A 27,535-nucleotide genomic window follows, 5' to 3' on the forward strand; every position below is an offset into this window, starting at 1 on the left:
TATTCAACCATGTGGTTTTCCTTCTTGGTGGATTGCAGCCCACCCGAACTCGTTGAGCAGCCCACCTCCTGTCGTTCTCTAGCCTCTTCACTCTTGCACCAAGAAAGGAAATGGGTTCCACAACACATGAATGGTGGTTGGTCTCGGAGGTTTAGTCATTCCCATCTTCCTTTCCAAGGACTCTACACATGCTTCAGAAGATACTGGTTGCGCCACAAGACTGTTAATTGTCCCGCCTACTCCACAAATCTAGCATCAAAGGCTTTCCATTTTTTGTAAAGCCTTTCCAAAGAGGTCTCCAGCAGGTTTTTGGCTCTAGACATGCCCTCAGTCATTTCAGTACAGGTCCATCACCCTCTGTCATTTCAACTTGAGACAATGGACGTTGTTGAATGAAATCCTCAAGTGGACCTAGTCATCTTTGCCCATGTGGACAGTGCTCCAGAAGAGCCACTCTTCTGTGGTTTGCCTATGGCTAAGGGTGAACATCACATAGTTCCTGTGTACTCCTCTACCCATATGCTGTCGCCCACCAATTTGCTGGCTCCAGCAAATTAGCATGCAATCAGCTGCTGACCTCTTTGGCCCCACTTGAACCATTGCCAGTGAGTAGAGGAAAGTAATCCATTAAGGTTCACAGAGAAATTGGAATTACCCAATCAACTTTGCTGCAGCCGACCTGAACTGGGCCAAATTGTTGCATTCTCTTGCTTTCTTTTTTGACTGGCTAGATAGTGTAGAAGTACCTTCAGCTGAACTCCAGTCTTTTCTGCACCTCCAGCCTTTCAGGCTCAGGCAGGGTCAACTCCTCTACGACGTTCGGTCTCTGCCAAGGTCCCTAACTTTCAAGCACCACTGTTGAGGAGGGGGTGCTCATCTCGGGAGACTCACTTTCTCCAACCACTGAACAAGTTGGGTCCATGCACACACCAGAAAGTATCACCTCCTGTATGTCTACCCAAAGGCAGCAGTTCCCAGGCCTTTCCCGCTTTACTGTATTTGTCTTTCTCCCTTTACCTGTTTTTTTATTCTATGATCCCATTACACAGAACAGGTCTATCCTTCCCTGTCACTCCAGTCTTAGCAGCTGCTCTCTTCCTCAGTCTCCTGTTTTTCTCACTTCATCTATTCTGCTCTTTCATCCCCTTTTCTGTGTTCTGTTTTTATCTTTCATCAATGGCTCATGATTGTGAATCTTCCTCTGTTTTGGCTCCTGCTTCCAACCAGTCGTAGAACTGCTGGTGATGCTGTTAATTACATAGTCTCACATAGGGGAGTGATTCTGTTAAGGGCTGAAGAGGCTGGAATCAAAAACTAATTATCTTTAAAGAAAATACCTCTCAGACCATAGATTGCTCAATGTGTTCCACACCGGAGATTCCCTAACTTTATCCCCGCGGGTGAACAGTTAATGAACCATGTTAATTTTTCTGCTTTTCGTATCATTTGTATAGCATTTTCCCCTTCTTTTTTTAAATTTAAGATGGACACATTATGTGGCTTATACCGAAAAACCTTTTTACTTATATGCCATATAAATTGGCTATCTCAAACAGTGTAAAAACAACAAGTGATGGACCGAATGTGGATCAATGCCACACATTCCCCCAGTCAAAAGATCTGGGCCCAAATCCATCGTTTTTTTGCACTCCACACCACCCTGGGTTAGACAATGGCGATATGCAAATCATATCTGACCCTGTTGCCCCATGGGAACAGTCCAGTCCAAACTACAAAAGCCATGTCCTTCCCAGAACGGAATCAAGCATCCGAGGACCGGACCGGTTTCGAGGTAACACCTCTCATCAGCCCGGCTAGCTTGACTCCAAGTGGTGTGGAGTGCCTGGGACCCACGTCTGGGCATCCCCAGCGCACTTAGGGCGGCAATTGCAAAAACAACAAGTGATGGACCGAATGTGGATCAATGTCACACATTCCCCCAGTCAAAAGATCTGGGCCCAAATCCATCGTTTTTTTGCACTCCACACCACCCTGGGTTAGACAATGGCGATATGCAAATCAGATCTGACCCTGTTGCCCAATGGGAACAGTCCAGTCCAAACTACAAAAGCCATGTCCTTCCCAGAACGGAATCAAGCATCCGAGGACCGGACCGGTTTCGAGGTAACACCTCTCATCAGCCCGGCTAGCTTGACTCCAAGTGGTTTTTGCAACTATCTCAAACAGTGTATCATTAAACTAGGAACAAAAGGGTGACACGTTAAGATATTTATATTACAAGACATAAAGACTTAATGTGTTATTAAAGACATACTAAAGAATAAATCAAACAAATAAATCTATTATATTCAAGAAACAACACACTTGAACGAAGACATAATACATAATAGACGTAACAAATTCACTGAACATTACATACTTATTAAACACATTACATATATTCGATATTGTAATTCTCCTATTATTGGCCTCGTCCCATATATAAGATCTTCTATGCCCTACTTTACTTTTCTAGCTATCGGGACCTGAGAACTCGAAGTCCTCTATAATGTGTTGAATTTATGATCCTAAAAGAGACCAGAGTGAAGATGTAAACACTCTAGTCTACGCCCTCTTATTTGCGCTTAGACTGTCATTTGACACATTTGTTGTTATATGGTCACTCTTGGCCTCTTGGAAAATTAATATCCTACTAGAGAAACTGGTGGAAAGGAATTATCCATGCAAACCTGTGAAGAGAGCAAAGAAGACGGCATGGCACACACCCAGACAAACACTCCTGACATCTAAAGAAAAGGTCAAAGAAATGCCTTTGATTTGTGTCACCACCTACTCCGGGATCACCAACGAAGTCAAGGAAATTATCCAAAAAAACTGCCACACTGTGAAAGGCCTCAAAGAATTCCAACAAATACCGGTATTCACCCTGAAAAGGAACCATTACATCAAAGACAAGCTGGTCCGAGCAAACCCCCAAGCAAAAAGAACACAAGTATCTAGTCAAACAAAGCTGGCCCTACCCCTCATCAAGGGACATCGACGATGTGTGAATTGTACCTCATGCGCTAGTACTATAGAAGGAACGTAATTTGAATATGGGAACAAGTACGTCCTACACGAGGAGTTTACAAATTGTAATACAACAAATGTTATATATTGTGTGATCTGCCCGTGTCAAAAGGCGTACGTTGGAAAAACCACACAACCTATCAAAAAGAGAATCACCCAACATAGATCTCGTATAAAATGCTGAGTACCAAATGCACTGATGGTACAACACTGTATTGAGAAAGGCCGCAGCCCACAAGACATTAAATGGACAGTCTTGAATCATGTCACTGGCAGTAGCACAGAAACTCTCCTCTCAAGATTTGAAGCCAAAGCCACCCTATGCTTAGGGACCACAGAAAATGGACTTAACAAAATGAGCGAGCTAATGCACTGCATATAAATTAACCAGACCCATGGCTATAGGACACCAATAAGGTACAATCACCCGTGTCTCAATGGGTTTAAATGAGAGATTGTTAAAATATGAGCCCCACGAGACACCCTTAACAACAGAAACATCACAGGTGTTCCTTTAATTTTATGAAAAAGCTTAAAATAAAGGCATCAGACAATTTATTCTGCCGTTTCTATGACAACCATGGAACACGCCTCTAACAGGAAGCCAGGCACAATGAGGCAAATACACTGCACAACAGCAATACATTCTCCTAAAATATACATTCTTAAATGCTTCAAAATCAAAGAGATGACAATGTTCAGCAAGGATACGTTAAAGGGAGTTGCTACATCAGTAATAATAAGACTGGCTAAAGTAGCCCATGCTTGTTTCCAAGACTACTGGGAGAAGCCAGGCGGAAGTCAGGCTACGAACGTAGACGCACACAAGCCACCGCACCTTCACAGCAAGTAACAAAGAGTTTCCGCGAAACAACTCATTTGATCCGCAGCTGTATATGGAGTGGTTAAAGCTACTGAAGAGTTCTTTCCGTCGAGAAGAAAAACAATCCTAAAAGCGAAGGTAATTGCGCAGAGACGCGGAGACCGCCCCAACAGGGCAAAAAAGAGAGAAACTAACAGGGCACTAACCCACCACCACCAACATAGGCACAAAAGCATGTCTAAAGTCACACATTGCTTGGCACTCTAGGCATTGGTGCGCATGCATGGCAATCACTCTGTTATAGGATACCAGATCAAGCAACATCATTTTAGTAGTGTCAGGTACCTGCATTTAAGTCCTGCATGCCACAGCAGCAATAACACAAGCAGTCCATAAAGGATGTTGAATTTAAAACTCACTACTTCTCCTATACGCTTGATTAATGCTTTATAATTACTTTTAACAGTTCAATTCACTTATAGAAAGGCATGAATACAAAGGAGAAATAGTCCTGCACATGAGTCCCACTAGTGCATGACATAAACGCAAAGCTATATTCAGTGCTTATATTCCAGCAGGTTTTAATATTCAGCACATTTCATGTAATCCACAGATTAGATGAAAAGAAAGAAACACAGTGCTAATGAGTGTGAAGACACCATCGCAAACTATATAAGGATAGTTTTCCTCCTCCTGTTTATGTCCAGGACAGATTGAGGCATATTTTAGGTATATACAGATATATATTCAGGAACATTAAGATTCAAACTAACATCAAGCGATTATTAAAAATACTATTTAATGTACCAATTATGTTTAATAAACAGAATAATCAAAAAATATACTATATAACATCCTCCTATTTTACATTATAGAATTCCAGTGTCCTACCAAAGTTTCCCCAGCCCTGAGAAAGACCTTCCACCAAATAGTTCATGGTCCCATCTTGAAGGTCGAAACCCATCAGCAGGCCAAGAGTGACCATATAACAAAAAGTGTGTCTAATGACAGTCTAAGCGCAAATAAGAGTGCGTAGACTAGAGTGTTTACATCTTCACTCTGACCTCTTTTAGGACCATAAATTCAGCACATTATCGAGGAGTTAGAGTTCTCAGGTCCTGATAGCTAGAAAAGTAAAATAGGGCATAGAAGATCTTATATATGGAACGAGGCCCGTTGATAGGAGAATTACAATATCGAATATATGTAATGTGTTAAATATGTATGTAATGTTCAGTGAATTTGTTACGTCTAGGAGTGTATTAAGTCTTCGTTCAAGTGCGTTGTTTCTTGAATATAATAGATTTATGTGTTTAATTTATACTTTAGTATGTCTTTAATTACACATTAAGTCTTTATTTCTTGTTATGTAAATATGTTAATGTGTCACCCTATTGTTCCTGGTTTAATGATGCGATAGCCAATTTATATGGCATATAAGTAAAAAAGTACAAGCCACATAATGTGTTCATCCAAATTTTTTTTTAACGAGCGAAAAATGCTATACAAATGATACGAAAAGCTGAAAAATAAACATGGTTCATTAACTGTTCACCTGCAGGGATAAAGTTAAGGGATCTCCGGTGTGGAAAACATTGAGCAATCTATGGTTTTAGAGGTATTTTCTTTAAAGCTAGTTAATTACATAGCAGCACCCATGTTGAGAGATGAGTTCAATGGGCCTTTCAGCCAGCCCAACTGCACCTTTTGATGTGTGTCATGCATGAGAGACTTTCTTAGGGAAGCTAGACTGTACTGACAAAGACTTAATTTCTTGCTACAAGTGATCCTGAATTAGATTCCTTATTTTACCCACATGTTTACTTAGTAATATTAATATGTTGTTACTAAATGTTCATCTAGTTGAGCAAATTCATCTTAATTGAACGTTTGAACTTCATGATCTGGGAACCTTGCAACTTTAACAGATAGAGAGTGAAAGCCCCAGATATCCATTGTGCTGTCTGTCGGTCTGTAAAGGTATTTGTAGGGCTAAAACATGGTTAGGAAGCAGCAGAGCCCTGAAAAATGGACAAGGCATGATAGTATAGCTGGGGGTCATTAACGGAGAGGCAGGTGAGAGTGAATTTCTGTTATGTGGCAGATAAAGTGTTGAAGATATAAGTCTTAAGCTTCTTCTTGAATAGCAAGAGGCTTGGAGCAGTTCACATATCAATGAGGATACTATTACATATCCCGGAAGGATGGACTGAGAAATCCTGTATTGTGTGTTTTCTTTTCTAACAAATTTTCTTCTCCAACTTGGAGATGTTATGGCTTCTGTTATGACGTCTTCCGCCTGAGGCAGGCAGTCAGTTTCTTGGCCATGTATGTAGGGTATTTTTTCTGATGGCTCTGTAGATGCTGATCATCATGAAGATGATGCAGACCTAGAGAGGGAGCCATTGTAATTCCTTTAGTGTCATGTAACATGAAAGAATTTATTCAGCATTTTGATGACAACTATTGGAACAGGATGCCATTGAATTTTGCAACACGCAGTCTAGTAGGCCTTTTAGCAGAGCGTTGTCTTCATCCATGTGTGAGCGTACCTATTCTTGCATGCTTTTTGAGATGCCAATTTCTGTCTTTAAAATTTGTATGGATCAAGCGGTCATTACTAACAGAAGTTGAAAAAAAAAACTCATTATGGAATTTAAGAGCTATAGGCCATTTCCGTGTTCTATAGAATGACCAAAGAGGCTACTGTGTGTGGAAAGATAGAGTTTAACCCCCAGCACTCACTTAATCCATTGAGTTTTATAATGATTTCCTACATGTACATACCAAGCTAGTGTTTCAAATATTTTGGTCAAGTTTGTTTTTATGCATCAAAGTGCTTTCTCTTTTGTTCCTCAGAAAATAAAACCGGAGAATGAGGTTGCTGAAACAAGGGAGAAAGTAAGCACTGAAATGACTAGTGCGCCCGCCACTACAGTGACAAATAATTCTGATTTAAATGACTCCCGGGAGATCAACTTTGAATACCTGAAGCATGTTGTTTTAAAATTCATGTCTTGTCGGGAGACTGAGGTAAAGCACATTCCCCTCCATTGAGATCATGTATTCCTTTTTTATGGTTTAAATCTTTGTTATACTTTTTTTTATTTCTTAAGGCAATGTTTAACACAGTAAGTATTTTTATCCCCCGATATGGCTTTGCCACCTACTTATCTTTTATTTTGTATAAGATACACTCTTAATATTTGGGAAATGTTCATTGGAGGGTTGTGATTTTGTTTGATGGACTGTTTACATGATTACAGCATGTTAGGGACTAGGGACCTATTGTCACGAATAATTAATAAAGCATATATGGAATGCCTTTAATATTCACAAACACTTTGTGGTTTCTAGTTGAACTGAACACCATTACTGTAGACATAGCATACCCAGAGACATGATACCATCCTCTGTAAACTCTCGAAAGTTGCATGTATTTATTTCACGAATTCCCTTCCAGTTAAAATGCCTAGTCCTTTGTGTGCTTGTGTACCAATGTCTGATGATTCGTATATGTATGTATGTATATATATATATATATATATATATATATATATGTATATTTCTTTTTTTTTACTGCAAACAGAGTATTGCTGCACTCCCAAGGGACTTCAGAAGAACAGATTTTATTTGGCATCACCAAACTTCATCAGCATGTAACCTGCGTGTTTCGACCATTACGGTCTTGTTCACGGTGGCTGGATCTAACATGCAATTACGTCCTGTGCTCACCGACCTTATATTCCAATAATTGTTAACCTATTTGTTAAAATAATTACATGAGAATCCTAGTCATATCAATGACTGTCCGAACCCGGCAACAAGCCAAAGGTTAACAATCATTGGACTTCGATTACCAGAATGCCTGTAGACTATATAAGGCCGGTGAGCACAGTACGTAATTGCATTTTAGATCAAGGCACCATGATCAAGACTAGAATGGTCGAAATGCTTAGGTGACATGCGGTGAAGTTTGGTGATGCCAAATAAAATCTGTTATTCTGAAGTCCCTTGGAAGTGCAGCATTACTCTTTATTGTTTGCAGTTATATTTTTGTGGGATTGTGTTTATAACCCAAATGCTTGTACCAGCAGCAAGAGCGCTACATATATATACTAGCAGCCCGTCCCGACGTTGTCCGGGTATGAAATAGAATGTGTGTAATGTGACACGCTCATTCGCGTGTGCCCCCGCTTGAGGGCCATCGACGACCGTCTAACAATTAGAATTGTGTGAGTCTTGAATGATTGTTTTCCGCATACCATCACTCCGCATACTTTCATTACGAAAGTACCATAACTCCGCAATGCCATTATAACGCATGGCATTACAATTTATATGCTTTTACCACGCATACAATTCACTACTTGGGTATTCGTCAGAGCAACTTCTGAGCTTAAGAAGTTCCTGCAGCAGTGAATGCACTTCTCTGGGCCTCAACTGTGAGGGCAATCCTTTCTGTTCCGGCTGTGGCTGGTCACCTAGTGAAGCCTTGCCGGTAGACACCAGGAAGCTGGGGTATGCAGGTGGCCACACATCAGGGTCGGATCACTTTAAACATGTTTTCAGCTGCGCCCTCGTGAATGCTCGGTCAGTGAGCAAACATGCCCAGGACCTGTTCAACTTACTGTCTGACTCTAAACCTGTCTGTCTTTTCTTGACAGAAACTTGGCTTGGTGAGGCGTCTGGGCCGGACATCGCCAATGCTTTGCCCCCCAACTACTTTATGTTAAGGAAAGACCGGGGTTTGGGTAGAGGTGGGGGCATTGCCCTAGTGATAGACAGGCGCTTTAAATGCTTCATTATACCAACAGAAGATATTCAAGGGGCCGAAACGCTGGGTTTTTGTTTATCACTGACACCAGCCCAATCCTGTGCAGGATTGCTGGTCTATAGACCCCCGGGCCCTCTGGGATCTTTCCACAAGGAACTTTCTCCTGTGATCTCGGCATTGTGCGTGCAGTATAAACATTGCATTCTCCTTGGCGATTTTAATATCCATTTTGATGAAGCAGAGGCGTGGATACGATCAAGCTCTTAGACTCTACTAAGCCTCTGGGCTTATCACCCTATCTGGCTTCACCTACGCACAGCAAGGGACACACGCTGGACCAAATTTTTTCTACCACCCTATTAGGGTTTCCTTCCCTCTCCCTATACTTTGGTCTGACCATATGCTGGTGACCTTTGATATTTGGCACAGATCGGGCTCCTCCACTAGGGATAAAGGGCGTACATCTCAGACACCCTGTGCTTTCCATAGAGTTTCGCCAGACATGATCGAACAATATCTGCTGAGTAACCCCTGCATGTTGTCGGGTGATATTGAGGCAGATAATAATCTTTTTCAAATGTAGCTTGCGCGCTGTTTGAAGGAGTTGGCGCCGCCTAAGCGGCCCTCTAAGATCTCGTCCCGTGCTTCTGCTCCATGGTTCACCCCAGCGCTTAACTCCAGCCGTAGGCTATGTAAGAAAGCTGAAAGAGCATGGAGAGTAAGCTATCTGGAACCCCTGAAGGAGGCGTATAAGAACAGTATCAGGGCCTACCATAGGGAGATCTATCTGGGGGGAAAAAAGAATACTTTGCCAGACGAATTGAGGAGGCCAGTAACACCAGCAAAGAGATTTTCCTGGTGGTGAAGGAATTTACCTCTCCAGCTGCCATCACACCTAAATGCTCCTTTTCGAAACCTTGGGTGCTCCAACTGGCAAGCTTTTTTGCGAATAAGATCACGAGCATCCAGGAAACTTTTTCAGCTGGTGTGGCTGGGGGTATGCTTAACCCAGGACCCGGCATTCCTGTAGCGGCCATTGGACAGCCTACTCTGGTGACCTTTCACCCTATTGACCTTCTAACCTCCCTAGAAGTGCTGTCTAAAATGAAATCCGGTTCCCCACTCGATCCATGCCCCGCAGAATTTCTAGCCAAAATGGCACACGTAGTTAACCCGATTGTCAATCCAATCTTAAATCGGTCTTTGGAAACGGGTATCGTGCCTTTGGCTTGGAAACAGGCGATGGTTCTCCCCCTTCTAAAAAAGCCGTCCCTGGACCCCAGTATCCATGCCAATTATCGGACGATCTCGTTGCTTCCAGTCCTTGCCAAGGTGGCTGAGAAACGTGTGCACTCTGTCCTGTCCAACTTTGTTGAGTCCCATGAGATCCTGCACTATACCCAGTCCGGTTTCAGGGCTAATCTGAGCACCGAATCGGCACTGTTGGAGGTGTCAGAGGCCATCGAGGAAGTTCTTGACAATGGAGGGAAAGTTAGTGTTATTAGATCTTTCGGCGGCGTTTGACACCGTTCCCCATGACCGCCTCCTATCAAGACTCTTGGAGATCGGTGTTCGGGGAACGGTGTTCAGATGGTTTGAGTCGTTTCTATCCAACAGACAGTCTGGGCCCCGCCGTATTCTGCTGCAGTGCCGCCTTTGGAGGTGGGAGTTCCTCAGGGGTCGATCCTGAGCCCCACTCTCTTTAATATCTATATGTCCCCTCTCGCGGCACTGGCGGAGTCTTTCGGTGCCCAGATTGTCTCGTACGCCGATGACACTCAGCTTCTTTTCACATGCTGTAGAAACTCTGACTTTGATGGCAAGACCATTAAGAACTGCCTGGAAGCTGAATTTGCCTGGTTTCAACTTAATCAGCTGAAATGCAACTCCGACAAGTCTGAGCTTCTATTCTTTGGGTGCCCCCCTGACCCTGGCTGGAAGGCCTGGTGGCCTGTTGGGATGTATCCCCCCTCCACTGACTCTACGGTAGCTAAGAATCTTGGAATCAAGTTGGACAATTCTCTCTCACTGAAACCACAAATTCTTGGTCTGGTTGGGCAGTGCTTCGGGTTACTAAAAATGTTAAGGAAATTCCTCCCTCTCCTTCCCATCGCCCATAGGAAAACAACGGTGCAAGCTCTGGTTGGATCAATGTTGGATTATGCAAATGTACTCTACCTTGGCCTGCCGGAACAGCTTCTGTCTCGCCTACAGGTAGTGCAGAACTCGGCAGTTCGTGCAATCTTCGGCCTTGGCCGCAGGTCTCATGTCACTGCTCTTTAGAAATCCTTGCACTGGCTGCCGATCCGGCAACGCATTAGGTCCAAGGCTCTCACCACTGCGTTTAAAGCCCTTCATGGCATTGGGGCTATCTATTTGCGGAAGAGAGTCGGCTTTCACCATCCATCTAGATTCTTAAGATCGGCTGCCCTGTCATTGGCCACAGTCCCGGCAATTAGGCGTGCGCGGACCGGGGGGCGGTCCTTTAGATATCTGGCGCCGCGGGCCTGGAATGCTCTGCCACTCGCTCTGAGAAAGAACGAGGACCTAGCCTCTTTCAGGAAAGAGCTAAAAACGTGGCTGTTCTGTCTCTAATCTCTCTTCCGATGCCGGGGTTATGCTATGTTAGGTCTATCAGCGCCGGGACACTCTGCTTGAGTAGCTGAGCGCTTAACCTCATGCGCGCTAGCGGAATTCCGCTCCTGCTCTGAGATTTTTTAAAACGCATGTTACGTGACGAGCTGGGCTCGTCATCAGCGTGCGCGGAGGCTACGCCATGACGAGCCCAGCTCGTCATCAGCGTGGAAGGGGGTTAATAAAACTCCCGATAACATAACATAACATATACAACGAAATTTGTTGTAAATGTATGAATGATAAAAGCATGTTTTTTTTTTAATGTTTGGATAAGGTAAGTATGGGTATAGGGGTATATGTTTTGGGGTACGGAGGTATATGTTTTGGGGTGTTTGGGCATTTTAAGGGTTCAGATATAGCTTTGGTTTACGGGGTACAGGTTTTTTTTAGGGTTTAGGGATATGTGTGGGTTTTGGGGTACAGGGGTATTTTTAGGGTTCAGGGTTAGGTTTGGGTTTTGGGGTACAGGGGTATTTTTAGGGTTCAGGGCTAGGTTTGGGTTTTGGGGTACAGGGGTATTTTTAGGGTTCAGGGGTTGGTTTTGGTTTTGGTGTACAGGGGTATTTTAGGGTTCAGGGATAGGTTTGGGTTTTGGGGTACAGTTTTTTTAGGGTTCAGGGGTAGGTCTGGTTTTTGGGGTACAGGGGTGTTTTTAGGGTTCAGGGCTAGGTTTGGGTATTGGGTACAGGGGTATTTTTAGGGTTCAGGGCTAGGTTTGGATTTTAGGGTACAGGGGTATTTTAGGGTTCAGGGGTAGGTTTGGGGTACAGGGGTATTTTTTTAGGGTTCAGGGCTAGGTTTGGGTTTTGGGGTACAGGGGTATTTTTAGGGTTCAGGGCTAGGTTTGGGGGTGCAGGGGTATTTTAATGGTTATGGGCTAAGTTTGGGTTTTGGGGTACAGGGGTATTTTAGGGTTCAGGGGTAGGTTTGGGGGTACAGGGATGTTTGGGGGTACAAGGGTATTTTTAGGGTTCAGGGCTAGGTTTGGGTTTTGGGGTACAGGGGTATTTTAGGGTTAAGGGCTAGGTTTGGGTTTTGGGGTACAGGGGTATTTTTAGGGTTCAGGGCTAGGTTTGCCGAAGAGCGTTGGTGTAGGTCATAAAAAAATAAGATCAGCGGGAAACGAATATGTGATGATATTCCGCAAACCAACATACCGCATACCATCACTCCGCAATTTTTATAACGCAGGACTATTACTCCGCAAAGCCATAATTTCTAAAACTTTTACAACGCATATGACTTTATCATGCATGCCATTATAACGCACATGCATGTGTGGTAAAGTCATATTCATTGTAAAAGTACATTATTAAAACATTAAATATATGTTATATATATATTATACATTTTTTTAATTTAATTAAAACATTTATTCTTTTAAATTGCATTATTTATATTATTTTTTATTTATTTAATTTTATTACCTTTTACACCCTAAAAACTAATCCCACCCTGGTCCCTTTAAATACCCCTGCACCCCATAATCATGCCCACAGCGTTAGTCACTGTCCCAGCGTGTCACGCCCCCAGCGTGCCCCTTGATGCGGCGCAATTGCGTAATTGGCGCTTGTATGTACGACTCACATGGCATGAAGGGCCGAACGTACCACACGCCCCCAGCGTTTGTCACGCCCCCAGCAGAACGGAGACACGCCCACAAGGGACTACTTGCTGGCACGGTTCTTTTACCTTTTAAATGTATATGGTGGCCGTCTGCATAGCCTATGTCCTTCTGCTGCAACTGCCCTTTCCAACGCTGTATTGGGTGTTGTGATTGGTGCTGTGGTTACTGAGATTACCCGCCTCAAAGGTTTGGGCTCTCTCTTTATAATATTAGTATGGATAAAGAAAAATAACTTTTTTTGTTTTTAATAAAAGCCCACAGGGGTGAACAGATAGAGCTGTAATGATTTAATTGACAGATTGGCGTCTATCACCAATAAACTGTACCAGGAATTAGCCCACATTACTATAGGATTGGTTTCTGTCACATGCATAAATGGTGTAAAAGTTGTACAAATCTTGATCAAAAGAATTTTGACCAAAAAAAGAAATTCACTGAAAATAACAAAGGTTAAAGTGATGATTTAGTTAGGTCAATATCTCAGCGACAACAGCAACATTTTGAACAAAAAAAACCTACAGAAATTCAGCAGGTATAGGTAGCAGAGCTAACTATTACTAGCGCCCCGGCCATGCACTGCTTATGACCTCACATATATTTCGTCACTCATGACATGTTCTATGACATCACAGATGGCATCTCAAATGACATAATTGATGACATCACTGATGACATCATCCAATGAGTGTTAGTTTGTTTTCTAGTTCACGTAGTGGCTGGTAACTATTACTTCTCCACCTAACTTTGTACAGCCTGTGACCAGATAAGTGTTTACAAAGGCAGATGCTGTTAATGCATCATATGTCTATAGAGAGTGAACACCTTATAAATCTTTGTATTGAAGAGTAACTCTGTGTGCAGGTGACAACTTGTGTTCAGTGTGTTCCACACAGGCTGTTTTGGTTCTTCAGAAAAAGTTTCCAAGAGCGGAAATATTCTAGGTCGCTTATACTAAGTAATATAAACAGCCTTGATTTATTAGACAGAATCGTCTCAGCATGACAATTTCTACATAACAGAGAAAACTGAGTGCACTAGGTACAAACCTTTGTACGTGAGCTTGATGTTCCTCAGATGGACTATCTGTAAAGTTTTCACCACATTATAAAGGGTGAAAGTAGTATGATCGTTAACCCCTACAGACCTTGGTTACTTTAAGGGAATAGTCTCTATTTGGTTAATATTTGCATTGAGTTTACACTGTTCTTAGTAGATACTTTTAAATATTTGTGGTGTATTTCTCATGGGTTTCCCTGTCTGCAAACAGTGTGGAACAGAGGAAACTCTCTCCATAGAGTAAAAACTGTTTACAGTACCCACTTTTCTATTCTCATCAACTTAAATTCCTAATGAAGGTTTGGTGACGGGGGGTTGCTACAGATAAAGCCTGTTTGTAGTAGAGCATTAGTTATGTAACAGAAGTTGAGTATCTGGAAGAACTTGGTTTTCTCTGAACACTATATACAATAGGAGTTATCCTTCTATCTATGGTTGATAGTTAATATGAACTCTGCTACACATGAAGTGTATGGTTGAGGGTCACTGTTGCACATAACACAAGCTTGGTTCACCTAAGAGTGTTGTGTATATATGATGACATTAATGATGCTTCGTATTATTAGTATCTATTTTTTACTTATTTTCAGACTCTAATGCCATACTCGTTTATATAGCAACAGGTGCAATAGAAGTTTGGATGATGTCATTAATTATGTCATCCTTGATGTCATCAGTGATGTAATTTGAGATGTCAGTAATGCCATAAATTATGTCATAGAACAGGCCATGAGCGATGTAAAATGTGAGGTCTTAAGCAGTGTATTGCGAGTGTATTTTGTATAGGTGTATAAGTGGGTGTGTGAGTAGCTGTGTGAGTGGCTGTATTGGTGAGTGAGTGGGTGTGACAGTGGCTGTATGAGTGGGTGTGACAGTGGCTGTATGGGTGGGTGAGTGGCTCTATGAGGGGATAAGTGGATGTGTATTGACTGAGTGGGTAAGTGGGTGTCTGAATGGCTGTATGAGTGAGTGACTGTTTAAGTGACTGTATGGATAAGTGAGTGGGTGTTTTGTTAAGCGAGTTGGTTTGTGAGGGGCTGTATTGGAGAGTGAGTGTCTGTGTGAATGGCTGTATGGGTGAGTGTGAATGTGAGTGCTTGTATGGATGTGTGGCTGGGTATGTAAGTGGTTGTGAGTGAGTGTGTGAGGGCTTGTATGGGTGACTGGCTGTGTTGATAGGCTAATTGGGTGAGGAAATGGGTGTGTGAGTGACTTTGTAGGTACATAAGTGGGTGTGTGTGTAGCTGTAAGGGTGAGCCTGTGGTTATGTGACTGGCTGTATGGGTGAGTAACTGGTTGTATGAGTGGCTGTATCGGTGAGTGAATGGTTGTGTGAGTGGCTGTACAAGTAAGGAAGTGGGTGTGTGAGTGGCTGTATGGAAGAGTGAGTAGGTGTGTGAGTGGGGGTACGGGAGGTTGTATGTGGGTGTGAGTAAGTGTGTGAGTGGTTCTGTTGATGATATCATTGATGTCATCACTGATGTCGTTTGAGATGTCATCAGTGCTGTCACTGACCTTGTCATGAGTGATGTAACATGTGAGGTCATAAGCAGTGCATTGCAGGGACATACGTTATAGTTAGCTCAGGTAACTATAATTGCGGAATTTCACTGCATTTGTATGAGTGCAATCTGTGCCTGACTATGACGTTCCTGTAACCTTTGTTTTCTTCAAAAAATGTCTAAGGTTTTTCAAATTCTATTTCCTAACTATAATGACGCTGTAACCTTTGGTTTTTTTAAGTAAATTTCTAAGGTTTTTCAAAATCTATTTCGTAACTATAATGTAACCTTTGTGTTTTTTAAGTGAATGTTTATGACTTTTTAACTAGTAGTCGCATTTGCAGAATTGTGGAGAAAGGGGGTGGGCCTATGACCAACTTTGAGGATACCTGCTGTGTCGGACTTACTGGAGGTAACAGGAGAGCTTCTGGGCCCCCAAGAACCCTTCGCTCCAAGAGGACTTCATCCCCTAACCCCATTCCCCTAGCTGATTTGACCCCAGGAGCCTCATACCCTGGAGCCTAGCCTTTTAAAAAAAAACAATGTTAATAAATTTTAAAGGGAGCGGCACCGAGCACCTCCTCAAAACCACCACCCCCACCCCCTTTGCCCCCTTACAGGTCGTATTTTGGCCCCGGGAACCCCATCACCTGGGGACCCGGCTTCTAGGATGGGGGTCCTACCCAGGGCACCCACTTACCAATGTTGGGGACCAAGGGGGAACCTCAAGACACCCTGCCAGCTCCCCGTCTCCTGTGGGAGACGGCATTGCTTTGACACTGAGGGAGCTACTAACATGAAGCTCCCTCTCTGACAAAGCAATTGTGCTCCTATTGAGCAAGCGAGAGCAAAATGCTGTCTCTTGCTCAACAACAATATCTCAATCGGATTCAGTAAAAGGGGCGAGTATTCAAGAATATGCACAAAACATTACAAGAACGTGGAGAAAAAGAGAGAGAGACTCTGGGTTTAGTTTTTAGAAAGTGCACGTAGCATCATATATTTGAGGACACATTTTATACAAAAACAGTTAAAGCAGCACTGTAGGCATAAAATGCGATGGCAACCCAAGGGGGCTTTGTGCACTAAGTGTAAGTGAAGCAAAGAGTGACGGCGCAAGTGTCAAGTGGGTGAATACAGCGAGGACGCAATGGGACAAAAAACGCATTATATACAAAAAAGCAATGGTTCGTCCTCAATCAATGAGTGATGATTCTCTGTTTTTTTAACCAAGGTTGATAGTGCCCCATAAGGTGTGCCATAAGTTCGGACTGTGATGCCTCTACTAGGGATGATGGCCTCCTGCATTGGTGTAGTTCCCCATGTCAGGTGACATATACGTCACCTACAGTAATGTCCAGCTTGCCAGTGGCTTCAATCACAGGCTTACCTCGAAGATCTAGTGTTGATAGACTGCCACACTCACTGTTCTCTGCAGTGGTGGAACATCAACAACCTTTGCCAGGGGCATGTACTATCTACTTAAACAGACCATATGGAACTGGGCTCTTCACCCCCACATTCATCTCTTGGCGGAATATCTGCCAGGAGCCAACAACGACCTGCTCAGCAGGATGCAGTAAAAGACCCACAAGTGGCAACTCCACCCGCAAGTCCTCCTTCCCTATATCCAAAAGTGGGGATTTCCTCAAATAGACCTTTTCGCCTAAGCTGAAATCACAAAATGCCCAAACTTCACCTCCATGTACCCACACCCATTATCCAAGTGCAACACACTATGGATGAGTTGGTCAGGGATATTTGCCTATGCTTTTCCATCATTCTCATTCCACTTCTGGGTTGAAGGCTCATGCCATCATCTCTCGCATTGATCCTGGTAGCTCCCACTTGGGCGCGTCAGCCCAGTCTCACAACACTACTAGATCTTTCAGTAGTGCCGTACGAGAAGCTCCCCAATAGGCCAGACCTTCTCACTCAAAATCAAGGACAGATCAGACACCTGGACCCCAAAACCCTCAATCAAGCAGTTTGGCTCCATAGAGTTTGGCTATCTTAACTTACCACAAGAATGCATGGACATTCTCGAGCAAACATGCAGACCTACAACTAGAGCATGTTATGCTGCAAAAGGGAAACATTTTGTTTGCTACTGCTAACCTAAACAAATTGATCCTATTAAAGCCACAGTGCAAGGCATTACCTGCTACCTTCTCCATTTGCAGAAGGCTAACTTAGCCTATACTTCCATTAGGTTACACCTCGCTGCCGATCTACAAAATAGACAGCATCTCTCATTATTCAAAATCCCAGTCAGTAATCATTTATGGAATGTCTGGAAAGTAATTCCTCCAGTACCCTCTTGGAACCGTAACATTGTTCTAACCAGACTCATGGGTTGCCCTTCTGAGCCTCTTCAGTCATGCCCCCTTCAATTTCTTTCATGGAAAGTGGCATTCTAGGTTGCCATAACTTCAGTCAGGCGTGTTAGTGAGCTTCAGACTTTAACCTTACAAGAACCATTCTTTCACCTACATAAAGACAAGCTGGTTCTTTATACTAATCCTAACTTTGCTACCAAAAGTAGACTCTCAGTTTCACTTCATTTCATCCATTGATCTCCCAGTTTTTTTTTCTCTAAGCCTGATTCTGTAGCAGAAAGAACTCTTCATACCCTAGATGTAAAAAGAGAACTCATGTTCTTCATAGATAGAACTAAAATGTTGAGAAAAGCAAAGCAAATCTTTGTTGCCTTTTCTCCACCTCATAAGGGCAACTCTATATCCAAATCAGACATAGACAAATGTATAGTCAAATGTATTCAAACTTGCTACGTTAAAGCCAAAGACCTTTACATGTTTTTCCCAGAGCATATATCACTCGTAAAAAGATAGCTACTATGGCCTTTTTAGGAAATATTCCCATAGCTAACATTACTAAGGCAGCTACATAATCTACCCCACACACATTTACCAAACACTACTGTGTGGATGTTTCAGCTCGCGAACAAGTCAGTGTAGGTCAGGCAGTGCTAAGTACCCTTTTTTACTACTGGAACTACCCCAGGCTAGCCATCATTTTCAAGGAGGAACTGCGTTACAGTCTATGCAGAACATCAGATTCTATAGCCACACATGCCATCAAACTGATTATATTACTTACCCTATCTGTTCGTGGCATGTAGTGCTGTAGATTCACATGCACCCTCCCTCCTTCCCCAACACGTATGGCTGGTATAGTTACATTGCATACTTATGTTATACATTTACATTTAGCATGGACATCCTTATTCTCACAATCTTCTTACACTCCATTATCATCTGCCAGCAGGGAAACAATCCAACAAAGGAGTTGATGCCCATGCGTGGTATCACCGAGAGGAGGAATCACTTGGTCATGTGACTCGAAAGTTTTCTTCGAAGAAAATCAACTTGCACAACTCTGGACCCAACACTAGATGGCAGGAGTATGCAGAGCATCAGTGCTTAATTTCTAAAAAACGTAGTGCCTGGGCCCTAGACCGGAGGATACTAGAGCTTGCACCATCCGTTGCCCCTGGCAGCACTGCCAATGAACGCACCAACACACTACTAATCATTACCCTCTTAAAAGTGTGACAATTCATACTATTACAGGCCCCCAAAGCGATAAGAATGGCTTTGGAGGCAAATACTACTAATTGGAAATTTAAATTTAAATAACAAACAGAAGTTGTTGTGCTTGTACCTAAATTGGCAGACACCACTACCATGTGGCAGACAGTCATAAGCCCCGGTGCTGGCAATTAAGTGCCGGTGCTGAGCACCTGAAAGCATCGGCACAAATTAAGCACTGCAGAGCATGTGACTCTACAGCACTTGATGATGCCACGAATAGATGTTTACAAGGTAAGTAAAAAATATATTTATGTTCGTGGCATATGAGCTGTAAATTACACACTATGCATAGATCGCCACCTAGTGTTGGGCCTGGATGTTGGCAGTTGTTGTTGTCCTGGAAAGTCTTTGTAAGTCACAAGATAGGTGACTCCGCCTTTGGATTACACTGCGCATGGGCATCAGCTCCATCCTTAGATAGTTTTTTCCGCCATTGGGCTCGGATGTGTTTCCTGCTTTCCAGTTTGGAACCAATTCTTCTTCGGCGCGCAATCCTCACCCCTTTCGGAGGTATTGTCTCGAACACGCTCCCAATCGACACGAGTCTTAACAACTTCGATGTCTTCGATTCCGGTCGTCGACGAAGGTCTTCGGGCCTACCTGGGCCTTATCTTCTGGCTCTTGGAAAGGACGCCATTCAAAAAGTGTCCTCAATGTGGGTCGAAGTTTCCCAACACCGATCTCCATGAGGTGTGCAACCTTTGCCTCTCACCGGAGCACGGGCCAGAGACGGTTCCGCTTGTGCCTCCTTCTGCTCCAAAAAGACAATTCGAGACAGACGAGCTCGAAGAACCATGGCTCGCTCGTCATCTTCGATCCCAGACGACATCTTCCAAGAAGGCGTTGACGTGCCAGAACAGCACAGAGTCAAACACGGCACCATCAGTGACTCCGAGGCCGAAGACTCAGACGTCGAGGACATCACTCTGGCACAGAGGGTCGTAAGTACAAACATCCACCCCAACCCTTCCTCGACTGCCTCCAAAAAGACTTTGGTCGCACCTTCACCTTCGGGCCCAGGTGCACACAGAGAGACTGCTGCCCATACCTCGCCTCCGGCCCGGTAAAGAAGCCTAAGCCTTTAGGCGACTCTGGCTCGAGTCAGCCTACCCCCGGTACCAGCACACACCTACCGGCATCGAAAAATAAGCCATCCTCTTCTTCATCCACGCCAGCTGCTTCCACATCTAAGCACTGGGCGTCGAAGACCGACAGCGGCTCCTCAGCACCCAAAACACACTCGGACTTGAGCAAGAAACTGCCACCAAAAAACCCCGACTCCCATGCTTCGGAGCCAAAAAAGGCCTCGGAACCGAAAAAACTTAACGTTCCACCAGCCATAGACAATGTAAAAGGGCACGTTTCCAAACCAAAAGACGCTACCGGATCGGTGCTGACGAAGCCTACAGAACCAAAGACCTCGACACCGTAGGACCTACCTCCCACAAAGGGACTATTTAATCCATATCCTACCCAAAAAACTCTTGTAAAGGATCCCAAAACCGGCCGATTTACTCTTCTCTCTAAAATACTGCCACTGGATGCGCCTGCACCAACTCCTCATCCTAAGAAGAAGGACTTTGCTACCTTTCCTCTAAGAGTACTTTCTCCTTCTCCTCCTACTCAACCTCTTCCTCCTCCTCCTCCCCCACCATATCATTCCCATACACCATCTTCTACCCCAATACAAGATGATGACAACAGGGATAACACCTCTGATGACACAGGGGGAGGTGCAGATAATAAGCCACTAGATAATCCTAGTCCTCCTAGCTCACCAGACCCTTTGGATGATTATAGCACCCCAGACGTCCCTAACATGCCACAAGATGGCATTTACCCCTCCAGGCCTTCCCCACCAGAGGACACTATGGGTTTTAACCAACTTATCCATAGAGCTGCCCAATACCAGGGGGTTGACCTACATACAGACACAGTGGAAGAGGATTTCCTCTTAGATACTATTGACACCACACAAAAGACCACCTCAATTCTACCCATACTTAAGGAGGTCATTAAGCATGCCCCAGAGATATTCAAAGATCCAGTCAGGGCTCGAGTCATCAACCCCCGAATTGAGAAAAAGTATAAATCTGCCCCCTCAGATCCAGCCTAAATTAAAGGGCCTGCACCACTAGAGTCCCTTGTACTCTCCAATGCGAGAAAAAGAGCTAATTCTCAAACATCAGGTGAGGCTCCTCCACCAGATAAGGAGTCTAAACTCATAGACGCCTCGGGCAAACGAACGGCGTCACAGGCAGCAAACATATGGCGCATCACCAATACTCAGGCACTATTAGCGAGGTACGACAGGGCACATTATGATGAGCTGGAATTCATAATGCAGCATGTCCCCGATAAATATAAAAATAGGGATAATGAGCTTATACATGAGGGTAAAGCTATTACCAATACCTCTATTTTTTGTGCCCTGGACGCGGCAGATACTGCTTCAAGGACAATTAACACCAATGTCCTTTTGCGTAGTATTACCTGGCTACGCATCTCAGGTTTCAAACCTGTAGTCCAAAGTGCCATCCTCAATCAACCATTTGATGAGCAACACCTATTTGGGCCTAATGTAGACATATCCCTTGAAAAAATGAAAAAGGATACGGACACAGCAAAATCTATGGGAGCCTTGCAGTCGCATCATACAGAAGCAACACCAGAGGCTACTCCTCAAATAGTCCCTCCACTTCTTACAAAACCCCTACCCAATCCACCTTCAGTCGGGGTTACCAAGGAGGGGGTTACAGGGTTAACAATAACAAATGCAGGGGCAAAACTAACAACTCCCGCTCTGCCTCCACCCCTGCCCAATGACTTCCCTCCACTTCCCCCGCAACATTCCACTCCCGTCGGGGGAAGACTGCAACAATTCCTTCCGGTCTGGACCAACATCACATCAGACAGGTGGGTGCAGAAAATTATTCAATCAGGCTACTGTCTAGAACTAACATCTACCGCCCCAAACATACCACCCAAACAGCGTCCAATGTCACAAGAACATTTGCTACTACGAAGGCAGTAGGTAATATCCCTCCTACAAAAAAGTGCAATAGAAACAGTACCACTGCATCAACAAAACAAGGGAGTTTAATCCCTGTACTTTCTTATCCCAAAGAAGGATGGCTATCTAAGGCCTATTCTAGACCTCAGTCCACTAAACCTGTACACCGCTCACAGAAAGTATCTCAGATTCGTACTGGACGGTCAGCACTATCAATTCTAAGTACTCCCATTCAGAGTCACAACAGCACCACAGGTGTTTACCAAGTGCCTAGCGGTAATAGCAGCACACTTAAGAAGACCGCACATTCACGTCTTCCCATATCTCGGCGACTGGCTCATAAAAACCAGCTCATACATCCAGTGTGTACAACACACTCAGACTACCATCCAATTACTCCACAATTTGGGGTTTACAGTAAACCACACCAAGTCCCATCTGCAACCGTCCCACATACAACAATATCTCTGTGCCACAATAAACACCTCAACAGCTCTAGCTTATCCCTCTCCTGCCAGGATAACAAATATGCAAGCTCTTCTAACAAAATTCCAACTGCAACACACTCTTCCAGCTCGAGTGTTCATGCAACTCATAGGAATGATGGCCTCTGGCATATTCATAGTACCTCATGCAAGACTCCAAATGCGTCCTCTTCAAGAGTGCTTAGCACGACAGTGGAACCAGGCTCAAGGTCAACTAACAGACCAAGTGTTGGTAGACGGTCGGACTCACCGCTCTCTGCAATGGTTGAACACGAAAAACCTCACCAAAGGACGTCTGTTCCTAGAGCTAGTTCTTCAATAATCATGACAGCGGATGCATCGCTCTCTGGCTGGGGAGCTTACCTGCTGCAACACAACATGCAGGGCAGGTGGACACCGCAACAAAAGTTACTCCACATCAACCACCTTGAGTTACTAGCCATATTTCTAGCCTTAAAAGCATTCCAAAAGCAAATATCGGGCAAAGCGGTCTTAGGCCGCACGGACAACATGACAGCCATGTACTACATAAACAAACAAGGCGGGAAACAGTCTCTGCAACTCTCTCAGCACAGGAGATATGGAGATGAGCTATACCTCAGAACATTTTCCGCTTAGCCCAACATGTCCCAGGGGTATAAAACACTGTATGTGATCTGTTAAGCCGTCAAACACAACAGATTCACGAGTGGTAACTCCATCCACAAGTTCTTCAACCATTCTTTCAAATGTGGGGACATCCTCAGATAGACCTGTTCGCCACCCACGAAAACGCCAAACGCCCAAGCTTCGCCACCAGATATCCACACCCGCTGTCCAAAGGCAATGCGATATGAATGAAGTGGTCGGGCAAATTTGCATACGCTTTTCCACCTCTCCCACTGCTTCCACTATTGGTGCGCAAAATACAGCAACATTCCCTAACTCTCATTCTAGTTGCTCCAACTTGGGCCAGACAACCGTGCTACACCACATTGCTGCAACTCTCAGTAGTACCACATCAAAAGTTATACCTATCTCCACGCCTATTAACCCAGAACCATTGAGAGATCAGACACCCGGACCCAGCTCAGCTCAACCTTGTGATCTGGCACCTGAGGTCCTAGAATTCGGTTACCTTAACCTTCCTCCTGACTGTATGAACATTATAAAAGAAGCCAGACGTCCTACCACTAGAGCATGTTATGCAGCCAAGTGGAAACGTTTTGTTATAAATTGTCATAAGAAAGACATCAGTCCCCTAGGTGTGTCTATTCAACACATCATAGGATACTTACTGCTCCTACAAAGATGTAACTGAGCATACACATCTATTAGACTACATCCTGCTGCCATGGCAGCATATCTACAAAATAGACAACATCTATCACTTTTTAGAGTACCTGCCCTAAAAGCCTTTATGGAAGGCCTCAAAAGAATAATTCCTCCCAGAGCACCACCTTCACCTGTGTGGAATTTAAACATTGTTCTCACACGGCTAATGGGGCCTCCCTTTGAACCTTTACATAAATGTGAGCTACAATTCTTAACATGGAAAGTTGCTTTCCTTGTAGCTATGACTTCTCTAAGAAGAGTTAGTGAGCTACAAGCATTAACTATTCAAGAACCCTTTTTGCAAATGCATCATAATAAGGTTGTTCTCCGAACCAATCCTAAATTCCTTTCTAAAGTCATTGCGCCCTTCCACCTCAATCAAACTGTCGAGCTACCCGTATTCTTCTCGCAGCCACAGTCGCAGAAAGAGCTTTTCATACCTTAGATTGCTTTACTACATAGAAAAAACACAACCCTTTCGTAAAACTAAACAACTTTTTGTGTCTTTTTCACCACCACACAAGGGCAACCCCATATCAAAATCTGGAATAGCTAGGTGGATCGTAAAATGCATACAAATCTGCCAACACAAAGCTAAACGAACATATCTGTCCCTCCTAAAGCCATTCTACAAGGAAAATAGGGACTTCAATGGCATTTTTAGGAAATATTCCCTTAGATGATATCTGTAAAGCAGGTACATGGTCTACACCGCACACGTTCACGAAACACTATAGTGTAGATGTGCAAACTAAACAAGAAGCTACTGTGGGCCAGGCTGTACTCAAAACTCTGTTTCAAACTACTGCAACAGATACAGGTGGTCGCCGCTAAGAGTGGGTACTGCTATACAATCTATGCATAGTGTGTAATCTGCAGCTCATATGCCTCGAACGGAAAATGCTACTTACCAGTATGCATCTGTTCTTGGCATGTAGAGCTGCAGAGTTACACACGCCCACCCGCCTCCCCGGCTACTTTTATCTGTTCCAGTATTATCTTAATTAGATACAGCTTACATGAGTAACCTTCCTGTTTCTTACAAAGCTCCATCATTTCCCTGCTGGCGAAAAACAATCTAAGGATAGAGCCGATGCCCATGCGCAGTGTAATCCAAAGGAGTAGTCACTTATCTCATGACTTCCAAAGACTTTTCATGACGAAAACAACTGAAAACATCTGGGCCCAACACTAAGTGGCGATCTATGCATAGTGTGTAACTCTGCAGGTCTGCATGCCAAGAACAAATGCATACTGGTAAGTAGCATTTTCCATATATGTATATATTCTGCCCCTTGCGCCCTGCGTCTGATCGATAAAAAATTTCTGATACTAAAAAGGAAAGGCTGTTGGGCGCACAGCAACAGCACCTGTCCGGCATCCTGGACATCTTCAGGGAGGAAGATTAATTCAGCTCCCAGTAGTAGGGGGAAGCTGGCCACTCGGGTTATTCCTCTTGCAGGAGTCACCCAACCTGGCGCAGCTATTGCTTAGAAAATTCGTAGACCGCATCGATCAGGCGCCAAAGAGTGAGCCTCACGTCAAAACCATTCTGGGATTCATGAGTATACCAGCAACTCAGGTAAAACCCAAAACATATGCACCTAATACCGATGTAGAGGACTGATGTTATGGGAGTCTGACATTGAGGCCTGATCATGGCAGTCCAGGCTAGTCCACCTTCTGGCTCGGTTCAGCACCAAAAAAGACTTCAGAGGTTACTAAGCCTTCAACCAAGGCCGTTGACCCCCCACAAGCCTGCATCAATGCCAAAGCCTTCCTTTACTCTGAAGCTCTTGACACACCCACCCCACCTTCAGTGCAGAAAGACTCCTCCCTCTGAAGCTTTCATCAGCAACTAAGCTATCATCAGCATTAAAGCCTTCCTAGGCGCCAAAAGCCACCTTGACTCCAAAGCCAAAATCTGCTCCAAAACCTCACCTAGGTCCCAAAGAAAGGTAAGGACACAAGTCTCCAACAATGTCCAAGGAGGAGGTTGTCGAGACCCCAATCTTGGAGAGGTTACAACAAGAGTTAAACAGTAGGAAAAAACGCCTCTATTGACCTGCGTGGGCAAGATTTCTACCAAGTAGCCTCCACTGTCGGAGTCTATATTTTTGGGGGAACAACCATCACAACGCAACTTTTACGGCGCACTACCGTCACAACGCAACTTCCATTACAATGCAGATGCTATTACAACGCATGTCATTACAACGTAAGTATAGGTAAGTATATCATTTTATTAATATTACTTTTTAATTAATTTTATTAAAATAATAATGAATTTTTTTATAATTGGAATATTTTAATTTTATTTAAATTAAGTACTTAAAATTTATATTTAATTAAATTAAAATCATTTTAATTAAACCCCCTGGAGTTAGAATAGTAATTCTTACCCCTAGTCTATCCAGCACTTACCCTACTATTACACCCCCCTGGAGTTAGAATAGTAATTTTTACCCCTGCACTATCCAGCAATTACCCTACTGTTCCACCCCCTGAAGTTAGAATAGTAATTTTTAGCCCTACGCTATCCAACACTTACCCTACTATTACACCCTCCTGGAGTTAGAATAGTAATTTTTACCCCTACACTATCCAGCACTTACCCTACTATTACACCCCCCTGGAGTTAGAATAGTAATTTTTACCCCTACACTATCCAGCAATTACCCTACTATTACACCCCCCCGGATTTAGAATAGTAAATTAAATTATATTAAATATAAATTAAAATTTCTTTAAATAAATAATTTAAAAAATTATATGTAAATTAAAATTAAATTAATAATAAAATTATATACATGCCTATACTTACATTGTAATGGCATGCATTGTAATAGCATCTGCGTTGTAATGGCATGCGTTGTAATGGCATTTGTGGTAATGGATCCTGCGTTGTAAAAATTGCGTTGTGATGGTATGCGTTCTGGAAGTATGCGTTGTAACGTCATACATCCATATTTTTATATCTTGTGTGTGGCTGTAAATAAACATGCTCTACATACTTCTGCTATCTAGTTTTGGGCCTAGGCATGTGCAACTTGTTTTTCTCCGAAGACGTTTGAATCTCTAGACCTTTTGTGACCCCACCTTTGGACTACAATGCACCAGAACACTAGCTTCACCTTTGATTGTTTTCTTCCACCATTAGGCTTGGACCTAAAGAACTCTGTTTTGGATCGACTTGCTCCACACCAGTTGTCTCTTTTCCAGAGGCCTGCCCTTCAAATCCTGCGCTGAAAACAGGGTGCTGCCAAGAGCATCGTCCCACAATGCTGGGACTTTATACAGACGACCACCAACAGTTACACTTTGCCACAGAGTGCCTTTGGGCCTGAATGGTGGGCCAACCTTGTGTCTTCATCATTTCTTGGAGAATGCACCTAGGGCAAGGATATGGAATGTACACCTTCCCATCACCAAAGTCTGTTATCTCTGAATCTGAAAGAGACACGTTAATGATAGATTCCTTACCTTAAAATATCCCCAGGCGTCAGACTGGATCCGGAAATTTTTGCGTAGCTGTACCCTTGCGCGTCGGTAGGCGTTGTCTGCGGCTCCGCGTCCGTCGTCGGCGCCGTGATGACGTTGTCGGAGTACTTAGACGCCTCCTCCGCGTGCGAACGTCAGTTCTTTTTTCCACGCCAG

General features: G+C 43.7%; 1 protein-coding gene across 2 annotated transcripts in view; it reads left to right on the forward strand.

Moving 5' to 3' along the window:
- GOLGA1 (golgin A1) overlaps window positions 1-27,535 on the forward strand; it is a 491,231-nt gene that overhangs the window by 432,983 nt on the left and 30,713 nt on the right. For both annotated transcript variants that reach the window (XM_086920926.1, XM_086920927.1), the window contains one exon: window positions 6,713-6,886. In XM_086920926.1, coding sequence (XP_086777052.1) covers window positions 6,713-6,886 — 174 coding nt within the window. The remainder of the gene's footprint in view (window positions 1-6,712; window positions 6,887-27,535) is intronic.

Source organism: Lissotriton vulgaris, chromosome 5 (assembly GCF_964263255.1).
Source record: "Lissotriton vulgaris chromosome 5, aLisVul1.2, whole genome shotgun sequence".
NCBI classification, from domain to species: Eukaryota; Metazoa; Chordata; class Amphibia; order Caudata; family Salamandridae; genus Lissotriton; species Lissotriton vulgaris.